At 32.6% G+C, this 15,201-nt stretch overlaps 1 protein-coding gene across 1 annotated transcript in view; it reads right to left on the reverse strand.

The window, feature by feature from the left end:
• DNAH14 (dynein axonemal heavy chain 14) overlaps window positions 1-15,201 on the reverse strand; it is a gene marked incomplete at its 3' end in the record, with an annotated part of 400,436 nt that overhangs the window by 185,317 nt on the left and 199,918 nt on the right. The window contains exons 42-46 of the mRNA XM_079107288.1: window positions 14,426-14,655; window positions 10,214-10,330; window positions 6,348-6,506; window positions 4,375-4,507; window positions 351-412 (exon numbers count right to left, since the gene is read on the reverse strand). Coding sequence (XP_078963414.1) covers window positions 351-412; window positions 4,375-4,507; window positions 6,348-6,506; window positions 10,214-10,330; window positions 14,426-14,655 — 701 coding nt within the window. The remainder of the gene's footprint in view (window positions 1-350; window positions 413-4,374; window positions 4,508-6,347; window positions 6,507-10,213; window positions 10,331-14,425; window positions 14,656-15,201) is intronic.

Raw genomic sequence — 15,201 nt, forward strand, 5'->3', positions numbered from 1 at the left:
AAATAAGAATTTTCAAGGATGAGGCTTCTGAAATTCCATGTATATTTCTATTGCATGACCTGATTGAGAACTACAGAATTGTGATTTTCTATTGCTTTACTGTTTAAAACCATGAAAGTGTGTTCAGTTACTTAATTTCATCTGAGTTTGCTGATAAAGAAGGTAAAGCTTTTCTACTATCTCTCCTCTACCTTTTGAGGAGATTAGAAAATTTTGAGACAGTACTGGATATTTTTTGAGGACTTTTTATTTTAAATTAGCAATTGAATTTTTCCTTCTGAGATTGCTAAAAGTAAGGAATGACTTGTATACAGTTGAGATAGAAGTCTTGAAGCTGTATTAATACGTACCAAGTCTTCTAATTGATGTTGTATGGGTTTCAGAAACCAAGACATTGATGTTCTGCTTTAGGCTATTGGAATCAAATGTTTTAAAGGTTCAAAATTAGTTTATTTTCCATTACATTAATATTAACAAAAAATGAAGTAACGTGGTTGATTTTAGTTGTATCCTCTACAAGTAAACGGTCACTCCATCCTCCATCCCCATTCATACTATTTCAGATAAAATTAGTGTCAGCATTGGAATTGAAACTCAAACTTAACATGGGCTTACTTTAAAAATGAACTGGGCAAAGTTTTAGGATGCCAAGTTATTGGTGTTTTCTAAGGATAGTAAGCCATTACCTCCCCTCTGTCTTTATAAAATATGTTTTGCCATATAAATCACACATTAAAAGACTGATTTGCCTTCATTTTGGTCTTGTATTTAGGTGTTTGATTTTTGTATGTTTAATTGAAAATAGTTTGTCTTTATTGTTAAAATCCAATTCAGTATTAAGCATACATATTTATTTTTTCAGACTCTCATCATTTGTGATATTTAGGTCATGAATGATTTCTGTTGTATTAAATGCTTAAAACATTATCTCTCTGTACCAAAAAAAAATTCTCTCTCTGAATTTTAAAGACCATCCTGAAGTGCAGTAAGATTCTATTCCAATATAATTAGTAGTGTAAGATGTAGATGATGGTGGCTTGGAAAGAGAAGAAATAGAGCAATGTATGATGTGTGAAGACAGAACACCCAAATAGGAGACTGGCTGTGGGCAGGGAGGATGTAGACACAGGGGTTGGGATTGATCAGAAGGACCTTTAAAGATAAACTGGTAAGAGGATAGCGAGGAACTCAAGGATGATTCCTAGGTGTTAAGCTTGAGTATCTGGGTCTTACATGTTAAGGTGAAGAACAGTGAAGGAAGAATAAGTGGAAGAGAAAACAAGAATTATATTTTGGATTTGTGAAGGTTGAGATGTTTGTGGGATATTCAGGTACGTATATGACATAGGCAGCTGACTATCTGACTTTCGTGATTACAGGAAAGGTCTTGTGGGCCTCTCCAACATTCTGTCTTCTTATTCAATTCAAACAGCAACAAGTTTCTTTAATATTTTAACAGAACCAGAATTAACTTTAGAAATTTGCACTTTTTATTTGTATAGTTTAGAGTTCCTTTCCCCTTCCCCACCCCTTTTAGGAAGAGGCAGACAGAATACAGAATGACAGAGATAAAACTTTTCTTTACAAAAGTGTTTTTGTATTTGTTAAGTAGATCATATATTTCTAGTGCAACAAAATAAATGCTATACGAAACTTTATTTGCATTTTTTAGGCACTTTTTTGGTAGAAGAAAAATAATTATAGCTACCTTTTATGCTATACAAAAATTGAGATTTTAGATTTAGTTATATTTAAAATAAGTGTAAGAATTCCTGATATAAAGGAATGAAACTAGTTGTTCATACTTTGGAAAAGTAAAGATTTTCTTCTAAGTAGAAAATCTCAGTAGACCAATAGTAAGCAAGGAGACTGAATCAGTAATAAGACTCCCATCAAAGAAAAGCCCAGACTTGGATATTTCAATACTGAATTATACTAATCATTTAAGGAGGAACTAATATAAATCCTTCTCAATCTGTACCAGAAAATTCAAGTAGGAGGAATATTTTAAAACTCATTTCACAAGGCTAGCATTAACCTGATTCCAAGGTCAGAACATGATACTACAAGACAAGAAAATTAGAGGTAATAACCCTGAACAAATGCAAAATATTAATAAAACTAAATTCAACAGCACTTGATAAAAACCATTCAACATGATCAAGTAGATTTATTCCTGGGACACAAGGATGGTTCGACATACACTAATAATAAATGAAGGACAAAAACATTTCACAAAGTTCAACACTTTTTCATGATAAAACCTCTCATAGAATTAGGCATAGAAGGAATGTATGTCAACACAATAAAATCCACATGTGAAAATCCCCAAATTAACATTAGTTTCAATAGTGAAAAGCTGAAAGATGAGGATGCCCATTCTTACCACTTCTTTTTAATGTGGTACTGAAAGCCTCAGAGAAATTAAGCAAGAAAAAATGAAAGCATCCAAATAGGAAAGGGAGAAGGGAAATTGTTTCTGTTTGCTGATGACATAAATTTTATATACAGAAAACCCTGAAGAATCCACAAAAAACAGTTGGAATTGGTAAGTGAATTCATTAAAGTTACAGAACACAGAATCAAAATACAAAAATCAGTCATGTTTCTATATACTAACAGCAAATCATTTGAAAAATACAAATAATCCAATATACAATGTCATTAAAAATAATTAGGATTAATTATTCAAACAGGAGGTGAAAAATCTATATAAAAATTTTCCTGATGAGGAAAATTGAAGAAAATACAAATAAATGGAAACATATTCCATATTCATGAATTAGAAGAATTAACATTGTTATAATGCCCACCCTATCTAAAGTAATATATAAATTCCAATGTCTTGTTTCATTTTTCCTGTGGAACTACAAAAGACTTCAAATTGCCAAAGCAATCTTGAGTAGAAAGAACGAAGCTGGAGGTATCACACCACCTTAGTTTCAAAATATACTATAAATTGATAATAATCAAGCCAACATGATACTAACATAAACACATATACACTGACAAATGGAGCAGAGTAAAGAGTCCAGAAATAAGCCCACACATTTATAGTGAACTGATTTTTGATAAAGATGCCAGGGACACAATGGGGAGATGAGAGTGTCTTCAATAAATGTTGTCATGAAAACTAGATATCCATATACAGAAGAATAAAATTGGACCCTTGTCTCACATCTTATACAAAAATCAACTCAAAATGCACCAAAGACCTAAATGTGATATCTGAAACTATTAAAATACTAGAAAAGAAAACTATAAAAAGCTCCACGGCATTGGTCTGGGCAAAGATTTTTTTTATATAATCCCCAAAGAACAGCAACAAAAACAACAGACAAATGGGAATGCATCAAATTAAAATGCTTTCAAACAGCAAAAGAAGCAACAGAATGAAGAAACAACTTATGGAACTGGAGAAGATATTTGCAAACCATACGTTTGAGAAGGAGTTCGTATCCAAAATATATAAGGAACTCACATTACTAGATAAGAAGAAAACAAATAGTTTAAAATATGGGCAAACCTCTTGAATAGACATTTCACAAAAGAAGACATAGAAATAGCCTACTGGTTTATGGGAAAATATTCAACATCACTAGCCAAGGAAAAGCAAAATCACAAGAACTGTGGAGGAAAAGTAACCCTGTACACTGTCCATAGAAATGCAATTGGTAAGGAAAAGATACGAAGGCTCCTCAAAAAACTGCACAGTGAGGCAATGGATGTGTTAATTAGCTGAAATAATCACTTCATAATGCATACACCTATCAAAACATCTCAGCGTACCCCACAAATACATTTAATTGTTATCTGCCAATTAAGTGAGAGCATTTAAATTAAAAACATAAAAGGGAGATTAGGAAAATTCTTCTTTTGAATGACTCTTTTTTATAATATATTTACTTTTTTTAGTTTAATAAAAGTAACATTTATTATAGAACATTGAGAAAATAATAACCAGAAAAATAACTCATAGCTTATGACTTATAAAGTTCCACATTTAACATTTTGTTTCATATCCTTTCAGGCTTTTTTCTTTGCATATATTTTACGCACATAGATTATATCATATTCTGCAATTCTGCTTTGTGGCCTTTTTATTACATAGAAATATATGTGGGGCTGGGGTTGTAGCTCGGTGGTGGAGCACATGTGAGGCCCTGGGTTCGATCCTCAGCACCACATAAAAATAAATAAATAAAAAATTTTAAAAAAGGTCCATAAAAAGGAAATATATCATGATGGAATTTCAGAAAATTTATTGCTTAGGGTTGCTTTTTAAAAACAAGGCACACATATGTTTAGGCCAACTTTTTTTATAAATAGAATTTAAATAATAGATAAATAGAATTTAAAGTTAATATATACAACCTTGATTTTTTAATTTCACTATGTAATAGGACATCTCCTAAAATTGACCCATATTTTACATCCAATGCTCCTGGGCTCTCTAACTTTTCAAGCATTTGGTTAATGGCTGCAGTTTTCCCAACACCAGATTCTCCTAAGGAGGAAAATACTTTAGGTTAAAATTACATGCCAGAAAATGACACATGTTAACATATTTAAGTGAACTAATAGTGTAACAGGGGCTTACAAAAGCTGCCTTTGCTAAAAACAGTGACTCTTCACATAGGCCTGCAGATGCCCAGATAAGTGAAAGCAGGGTAAAGCTTGGCATCTCTGTCCTCATTTTGTATCTGTCTTCTTTATTACTTTTTGGGTCAGATTTCTGCTCAGCTGTGCAAGCAGGCAGGTGAATTATTTAAGGAGTATTTATCTAAAAATGGCAACACTAGGTTTCTTAGCTATAAATTACCTAATTCATCTCATTCCCTTCAAGACTGAGGTGAGATTTTTCAGCATCCTGTTTCAGACCTCTGGAGTGTTCCCTAGAAGTCTCCAGTCACTGTCTCATGCAGTGGAAACTTATAGGTACCTCACCTCAGGATGAGACTGTTTCCCCAGTAAGCAGAAGCAGTTGTCTCACGGAAATTTAATTGCCCCCTTCCAGGATCACAGGTCTGACAACAAGTAGAAATTGCCCCCTCAAGAGATTAAGGATTTCTCTGGAGACACCTTGAAAAACCAGAACTGAAATAATGATCAACCAGACAGCATTTAAACCAAGGCTGCTTAATTATGGATACCACTCACTTCCTGCCCTATTTTTTCCTCAATTTAAAACTACAGCTCATGTAGCACCCTGAAAACAGGGCTGAGATGCTGGATTTCATTTTGCCTTCCCCATGTGGTCACAATGATTAAAGTTCTTTTCCTGCTTTTCATTATTACCTTTTCTGCTTGCTTTCTGGGGCAAGGACCAGACCTGGTTTGCTGGGATCCCCAGAGTTAGACCTCTGCTCTCAGAGCTAATGTTTTTTGTTTGTTTTTTTGTTTTTAGATATACATGTCAGTATAGTGTATTTTGACATATTACACATACAAGGAGTACAACCCATTCTAATTAGGATCCCATTCTTGTGGTTGCACATAATGTGGAGTTACACTGGTCATATATTCATTTATGAACAAAGGAAAATTATGTCCGATTCATTCTACTGTCTCTACATTTTTGATTAACGTTCATTTAAGCCCCTCACAAATCTTTTCGCCTATAGCACTATAGCACACTAGAAATACTACATGAAATGAAATTTCTTGAGAACTTTTGCCAAGACAATTGAGGGAGAAATTTGGTGATGAATTCCTTATTGAGGCCGAAGAGGGACTCATGACTTGATTATTCACTAAATAATAAAGTAAAAATAGGAATTTCCTTAGATTTCAAATTAGAGGCAAGCTATGGGGTACCTGAGAGTTACGTTGCTGGAATTCGTTGAATATGGAACTGGGAAAATGATACTACTTGCCTCTAGTGATAGGCTACATAAGTTAGAGAACTGTAAAAGGTAACTGAGTTGAAGTAAATATTCAGAAACAGTGTAGAGTGATTCCTTTGGTAATAGTAAAACAGTGAAAATTTTAGCTTTGAGTTGGGGAATTACATGTGTAGATTTAATTAAACGAATCAATTCTACCATAAGTGGCCCTCCAAGGACCTCAGCCCACAGGCTATGGAGACCAGTTATATATTTACCCAGTAGTTTTATCTACTGCTAGAATTTGTCCTGAAGGTAATGAAAAGATGAAAAAGATTCACAATGTCTCTACTGGCAACCATGTAGGGGAATCAGTATTTCACACACTGTTAGTAAGAATATAAATTGATATAGTCACCAAAATTTTTCAGGACCTATTTTTTTCCCATTTCAAAATGTTTGGACCGAGTAATATTTCCTCCTAACTCTGAAATCCACCTTCATTTACATATTATTTAATACCTGTGAGAAGCACAGGGCAGGAATTCTTTAAGAGAAGGCTCATGAGGAAAGAAAGGCATGTTGTGTCTCTAGTAGCAACATAATTAATATACTCTCCACATTCTATCATCTTCAAGATGTGGTCACCAGATTCTTGAAGGTCAGTCAGTAATGAAGTCCCTAAGTAAAAAAAAAAAAAAAAAAAAGTTTCTAATGACCTAGAAAGAAATATTAAACTAATCTTTTAGGTACTTAATACTTTCTGGAAAAAATCAGCATATTATGAAGAAATTTATATATTGATAAAGCAAAATTGTTGCATGTGCCTGGAATCTCTGCTGATCTCAGAAATTCTCTCTCTCATTCATGATTTTGGCTGGTGAGCTCACTGTACATGTTTCTAAGTCCACTCAAAGTGAACTCAATGACTTTTCTACACCAAACCTGCTAAATCTGCCCTCATATACAAGGAACTTTTCCTCCTTCCCTCCTGTAAGGATGAAGGAAGTAGCTTTCCTGCCAAAGCCTCCTACCACCCTTTTGTAAAAACTTCACTTCTTTGATAACCCTTCTCTCCACCATTCAGTTTCTTCCTTTTTGTTGAAAATTTCCATTCGTGTATGTGCTAATATCACCAACCTTTTTATATTTGAAAAATGTGATATTGACATTTTTAAAAGTAAAAAATAGCTGAACATAGGAAATTTGGTAAGAAATAAAACAGACACATAACATAAATCCAAAAAGAAATTTTCTTATAAGCCATTAAAGTTTTTTTTCTGATCAGTATTATTCGGTTTAACAAATGAATCATGCAAAAATTTTTTTCTTTTTTTAACTCAGTGCTCTAGTTAATGGACATCTATGATGTTTCCAAACTTTTGCTCTAAGTAATACACATTTCACATATGTGTGGAATAATTTCTTATGAGTAGAATTTTGTATCAATATAAACTGGCATATGATATATAATTTTGGTGGATATTGACAAATTGCCCTCCAGTGTTTGAGAGTCTGTATCTTCACACCTTTGTGAAAAGTATTGAACTTCTTGATCCCCACCAAGATTACAGGTAAAAATTATATCAAATTGTAGATTAATTTGAATTTCTCATATATGAATCAACTCTTCATATGTAAGAACCATTTATTTTTCTATGAACTATTTACTCATATTCTTTATGTTTTTACTTATATAGTTTTAAGGTATTCTTGGGTTTTACAGATACTTTAATTAATCTGCAAATAATAAAATTTAACCATCTCCTTTCCAAATTTTACATCTCTATTTTTTCTCTTTTTTAACTGCATTGGTTAGTATCTTCAAAACAATATTAAGTTGAAATATTGGATTTTAATGGAAATGCTTCCTTTTCCCCTTAAGTAAGTTGCTTTTGTTGTTGTCTTTTTTTTCTTCATCACTTTTTAAAAGTTTGTTCTTTTTAGATATATGTGATGGTAGAGTGTTTTTTGACATATCATACATACATGAAGCATAACTTATTCTAATTATGACCCCATTCTTGAGGTTGTAGATGATGTGGAGTTTCAGTGGTCATACTTTGGCTGCATTTTTCATCTCTAGAAGGTCTGTTTGATTATTTTTCAAATTGTGTCACTTTTTCATAGTTTTTCATTCTTTTCAGGTATGTTCAAGTTACTTTTTATTCCTTTACACATAGTAAGCATGGATATCTCAGAATGTAGCTGGTAAATCCAGTCATTCAAGCCTTATTAATTTGTGGTGGTAATCTTGATTCTGCTAATTATTTTTAACTGAGTACTAAATTTGAAAAGATTGTTTATATGAATAATACATGCTTTAGGAAAACAGGTCTATTCTGTAGAAAGTATATTATTCATTGGCTTTTTAGGGGATGCTAGAAAGTAGTCACAGATAATCTTAATCTCAGTTCAAGATTTGAGGTTCCTTAGATCAGGAGAGTGTATTTGGCCATGTAAGGGCTGGCTTAAGGTAGTTCATCTTTCCACAGAGGGGAGAGCACTTAATTGGCCCAGATTAAATTATATGTGCATGTGTGTGAGAGAAAGAGTGGAGGGAAGGGAGCTTTGGTTTTTGTCCTTCTTGAATCTTGAACAGTCAACCTGACAGATTAAAAAAAAAAATGACTGTTTCAATCAAAATTATGTATGTTTGTTAAATGGATATTATATCCTCAATAAGCTCTATAAAGCATAATTTTCTATAGTTATATATGGAATATTGCTATAAAATTCGTATTTGAACTCCTCAAAGATTAGTAGAAATTGAAATAAAATATATAACTCAGTCTGTATGCAAAATGTTTTCTTCCAAAAACTACTCCACCATGATAGTGGGAAAGGGAATTCTGCATTATGATTTATCACATCAGTGCTCAGTAATAACCCCTTAGAGTTTAGCATCCAGGAGAAAGGGCCTCATGTTGTTGTTGTTGTTGTTGTGGATTTCTCCTTCAGTCAGCTTTCTATGCAATCATACCAAAAGGTGATTTTTTTCTTAAGCATGTCTAAGATGCCCAATCTATCATATTGTGAGTTACTACAGGAGGGAAAATAGTATTGTGACATTAAAATTATCATTACAAGTTTGGTTTGAAAGCTCAAGAAGGTTTTAGTTGCTTCTACGTCTTTTGCATGTAAGTAGGTTAAATTGTGACCAGAGAAGTTAATATTTTAGATTTGGAGAAGTTGTTGAGTTATATGCAAATGATATTCAGTTACACTTCTATCTAGTGGCAAAAAGCTAAACATGCCCCAGTATTATTAGCACTAACATGAAATAGAATTTGTGGTCCCTTGCCAATGCTTATTGTGACAAAACGCTGTACAATATAACCTTGGTATTTCTAACAAAAATAACTTTAGAATTAGAACTTTCTGGATGCCTATGATTCGGATAGCTGTGGTTGGTTTCTGTAAAAAAGTCTTGCAACTCAAACTTTAAAATTCTTTGATGGGAGAAACCAGACTTGAAAGTTATTCATTTCAATTTTCATTCATTAAACTTCTTATACTGATTCTCCTCAATTGACAATGTGATTATATCCAAATAAGCCCATGGTAAATTGAAAATGTTAAGTCAAAAGCATATGAAAAAAAAAAAAAGCATATGATACACCAAACATACTGAACATCATAGTTTAGTAACAATACACTGTAGAGTATTGGTTGTTTCCTCTTATAATCCTGTGACTGCTACCACAGCCCAATATTGCAAGAGAGTAGGATACTGCATATTGCTAGTCTGAGAAACGATCTAAATTTCAAATTCCAAATTTGAAGTATGATTTTTACTGATTGTGTGTTGCTTTCACACCATCATAAAGTTGAAAACTTGCAAGTTGAGGACCATCTGTATTTGTAAGAACTCTACAAGAAGCCTGACCATTAAATTCTTGCTGTATTCTTCTTCCAGGCTCTTAAAGTGCAACAAGTTTCTACATCTTTTTCTGTCTTATGTAGAAGCAGACTGAGAATAAAAACAATTTTGCAAGTATGGATATTCTTTTCTAATGAGTTGTTTCCTCTATAACCAAGTGTAAGTTCTTACATACATATTTTCTCTATTTCAGATGTGGACCTCACCATTTTCTCCTTTCAATAATCATAGCTAATTAAAATAATAAACATTATGATTAGTAAGACTTTTTCAATGAACTACAGTTTTACAATGTGCAATTGACACAAATACACTCTACATTTCTCAGAAAGTAATATACAAAAGTTTTTTTTTAAAGCACATTTTGTAAACATGGATCCAAACTGGTCCCTACACAAATTTGGAATGTATTAATCCTCAAAGTTGCTGATAATAAATACTTTTATAAATAAAGTCCCCAGCATTTCAGTGAAATTACAAACATGATTCTTACCACTATCCTTACCTCTTTGAATTAGTGTGTGAACATTAGGAACTAAATCTGACCAAGGTATGAATTCACATTGCTGTATGTCCACAAAATACCCAAAGATAGATTGTTTACCAGATGGTAGACTGATACCTACATTTGAAATTGATAAATAAATTCACATAAGAAAGGGATTTAGTTTAAGAATGTTTCACTAACCATATGAACTCTATCTGAAATATATGATTATAGAGCCAGAAGGGTATGTCTAAATATATTAATTAAGCCTGTCTTTTTTCCCTAATATTTAATTATATAAGATCAAAAATTAACTTATTGTCCTTTTTATAATCCAGAAAATAAGGTGAATTTTGATCTGATATGCTTTGAAATCTTGTGCCAAAGTTCTGCTTATTATTATGTAAACACGTGATATTTTTAAATGATAGTAATATACTGGTTGTGGCTAAACCAATACATTAGAGAATTTTGATACTTATTTGTAAATCACATGTATTTTTCCATTATAAAAGTAATGTATTTTCTCAGTAGAAAATTGTGGAAGACATTGAATAATGAAAAACAAAATAATTTAGTCATTGTCTTACCATACAATGATAGCAATGCTAATATTTTAAAGGATAAATATATATGTAAAAGAGTGTTAACATATACCTTATCATTTTCTGCCTGTTTCAATCTTTCAGTTTCTCATAGAGACAAATTAAAAATCTCTTATAATTTTAGAATTATTTATTATCTCTTGGAATTCTATCTGATTTTGCTATTAAAAGACTATATTTTTATATTCCTACAAGTTCATGATTGTTTTATGTTTTGTGGGTTGTTTTTTAATGTAGTATTTTTCTTTAATCCTCTTTAATCATTTGGTATAAATTTTACTTTATCATATATTATTGCTATTCTCCTTTTTGGTATTTGCATCACATATAATATTAATTATTCTCAACTTTCTGTGTGCTTCAAATATCATACTATTTTATACATTATTCTAACACTTGTAAAGTTTTTGATTTTTCTATCCTATTCTCAAACACCACAAATACCTTAGCACACTTTAACAAACCATTGAACATCCTTTTATTTTGTGTATACCTTTTACATTTTTAATAGAATGTTTCTAGTTTATGCTCAATAGATAAGTCAATCTGTTGACCCATTTTACCAGGTTCTGTGCTCACCCTCATTCTTGTACTTCACTTCCCACTGGGCATACTGGTCTTCATGCTGAAGTACAACTTTTAATCACTCTTTTACACAAGAGTGTTTAGAGGTTTTGACAATTTCAATCTTGGTATGTCTTAGAGGATCTTTATTGTGGTATCATTCTTAAATATGCTATTGAGCATAAAAATTTAGTTTCCCCACAGAAATTTGAAAATATTTCACTGTCTTCTGACCTCTGTTGTTGCTAACGAAAATTTCTGTTTACCTAATTCTCATCCCTTTGTAGATATTATGTCTTCTCTCTGTTAGTTTTAAAGATTTTTTTCCCTTGATATTCTACAACTTCACTGCAAAGTGCCTAAAGGAGGATTATGTCAGTTCTGGCAAATTCCCTGATACTATACCTTCAACGGTGGATCCTCTGACATTCCCCTCCAGAATGACAGATTCTCTGGAATCTTTTTTTTGCTGATCCTTCATCTCTCATCACTACTCTTCCATGTTGTTTTCCCTTTAGGTTTCAAGTTATTTATTTTTTCTTTGGTGGTACCCAGGTTATTTTCTCCTAATTATTGAAATTTCTCTTTTATTTCCCAAATGACTATTTAGTGCTTTTCACAGGCATTTTTTTTCTACTTGCTTTTGCTTCATAATTCCTTATTTGCTTGAAAAATGGATGCTTCCTGTTACGGATTGCACGTGAGGCATCCCCCAAAAAGCTCCCGTGTTAATGCAGAAATGTTCAGAGGTGAAGTGATTGGTCTGTGAGAGCTGTAACCTAATCCTACTTGTCTTCCTGTGACTATTTCCTCTTTCTCCCTTGCTCTCTCTGCTTTTCTCCCATGATGTATGTGCTGCTTCCTCTTGGGCCCAGAGCAATGGAGTGGTCTATCCAGGGACTGAGACCTCTGAAACCATGAACGCCAAAGAAACTTTTCCTCCTTTGAGTTGTTCTTGTCAAATATGTTGGTCATAGCAGTGAAAAAGCTAACTAAGATACATCCCTTAATTTATATTTTTTGAGAACCCTAAGCATTTATATTAGAACCTCCATTAGGTCATGATAATTTAATCTTGAATGAATGATGACGGATGCTATGGTTTGAAGATGGTTTGTTCCCTCTGAAACTCAGGTTAGAGTTTAATCCCACTGTGTGGTTTTAAGAGGGTGGAAGCTTAATCTGACTATGGTTTTTAGAGGTGGAGCCTTTGGGAAGATGAGTAGGATTAGATAAGGTCATTGGAATGGAGCTCTCATGATTGCATCTGGTGTATTTATTTATTTATTTTTTGTGGTACTGGGGATTGAACCCAGGGCCTTGTGTTTGCAAGGCAAGCACTCTACCACCTGAGCTATATCCCCAGTCCCTGCATCCTAGTGTCTTTATAAGGAGAGAGAGAGAGAGCGGGGAGGATATACATGTGTGCTCATGTCTCTTGCCATGTGATGCTATATTAGTTCATTCTAGGCCAGCAAGAAGGCCATTACCATATGCAACCCTCGACCATGGACTTCCAGAACTATGAGCTGAAATAAACCTTTTTTTAAAAAAATGATTAACTCAATTTGTGGTATTGTATAATTAGCAACAGAAAATGGACTAACAGAACGGGTGATTTTGTTGGTATACTTCCTTAATATTAATTCTACATATTTCACAATTTTTGTTTGCAAAATAATTATAAATAGGAGGGATTTGGGGCTCTTTCCCTTTTTTCTTTCTTTTTTATTTTTAGTCTTGAGGCTTTATTGTTTTTTAATTGCTTCCACTTGTCTCCTTTCCTCTACTCCAGTCCTAACCTATGTTTTTATGTGGATATTTCTTATGAAATAACAAAACATAAAGTAAAAGTTCATATTAACATCTTTTTTTTTTTTTTCTGGTACCAGGATTGAACCCAGGGAGGGAGTTTAACTACTGAGTCACTTTCCCAGGCCCACATCTTTTTTTAACTAGAAAAAAATTTTTTTGAGACATGTTCTTGTCAAGTTGCTGAGGCTGTTTTTGAACTTTCAATCCTCCTCCCTCAGCCTCCCAAGTTGCTATCATATTCATTTTTTAAAAAATAATGTAACATAATGAATAATTCATTAACTTATGTTTGGGTTTACAGGGAGATTAAATGTAGAGTTTGAGGTATTTTTGCCTATCAGATAAATCAAGGTAGTTTATCTTTAAAGTTCGAGGCATAAAACTGAATTGTTAACTTCAATAACAAATTAACATGCGATGCTTTAAGATTAAAAGTTAATTTCTATAGGAAATTACATAAAACGTTTGTCATCCATATGTCTATATATACATGCATCTTTGATTACTAGGATTGAACACAGGTTCTAGCAAAAACTACGCACTCACTCTACCATTGAGCTACACCTTTACTCCCATCCAGATGTCTTAAATGGAACTTTTTACAATAATCTCAGAAGGCTACATTGTTATATCAGACAAACCAATGGGACTTGCATTTTTTGGTATTATGCTTTTAGATCTCATCTTTGTTTTACAAGGTTCTTCTAAATACATTCATATTTTGTCTCTTTTTGGTATCTGCATCAACAATTTCTTTATCTATTCAAAGTTTCTTTAATCAGCAACAGCTAATTGGGAAGGCTTAGTATTTTGAAGTACTAGGATAGATTCATAAAGCTGACACAAAAAGCACAAGACTTTATAAAATAACTTAGAATTAAAAGACAAATATAAGACTGTAAAAATTCTGCTCCTGCAGAAGTCCCTGCTACGTGGTGGTATAGATAGTATGGATCCAGCTACACAGCCTATGGGCTAGGGCTGCCTGAGTTCAGTTCTAAGGGTTTTCCTTCTCTCCATTTGCCTCACTAGAGTTCTAGCTTCTTGTAGCATCTGGAACCAATCAGGAATCTAATTTTCTTCAGCCTCCTTTCATTAGCATAAGGGTGTTGTATTTTTATTAACACTCTTTTACCTTTAATCTTAACACTTTAAAAGATGGGCCTAATCAATATAAGCCCAATCATAGCTTCTAATTAATATTTTCAAATAAGTATAATAATGATTCCTCCCAGCCAGAACTTACCTTCTTGTGAATTGTTTTCAAATAATTCACAAACGAGATTGTTAAAATCATACGTTACTTCTGAAAGAGAGTCAGGCTCAAAAAATGGATAAAATAATATATCATCTTCATGCTCATCTTCACGCTTTAAACTTCCTCCAAATGCCCAAGTAAAAGCAAACACAAAAAGCTTTTGAATCATTATTGTTAATTTATCAGGATTTTTCTCCAGATACCATAGATTTTCATTGCTGGAGTAGAAATGGATGGAAGGGTGAAGGTTTAAAGTTTTAGAAAGCAGCTCAAAAAATTCTTTCATTATGTCAGTTTCATTTTTAAAACTGTAATACAGTTAAAGTGTGGACAGAAAGGTTTTAGAATTAATGTATAACGTTTCCTTTGAAAAGCCATGTAAATAAATTACTATTTTAAAGTCGCATATGTGGAAGAGATCTGTACTCAACCTTTTTAAATAAAGGTTAGACCACATCTTTGTTTTACAATATTCCTTTATACATTTTAAAATTTAATTTATATACATGTACCTTTTTATATTTTTAAATAATTTAATTTATATACATGTACCTTTTTTATATTTTATATGTTTAACATATATTTTAATTTAATATATATACATATGTAGTTAATTTATGTACATATTTTAATTTAGTGTATACATGTTTCATTTTTACTTTATATTCTTTTCAGCCAAGTCCTAGAGGTTGATTTAGTTCAGTGTGGCTAATCGTAGGCAGTGTGAACCTGGCGAGTCTTTTCTAGTCTTGGTCAAGTCAGGT

This window comes from Sciurus vulgaris, assembly GCF_902686455.1.
Source record: "Sciurus vulgaris genome assembly, chromosome: 12".
Taxonomy (NCBI): Eukaryota; Metazoa; Chordata; class Mammalia; order Rodentia; family Sciuridae; genus Sciurus; species Sciurus vulgaris.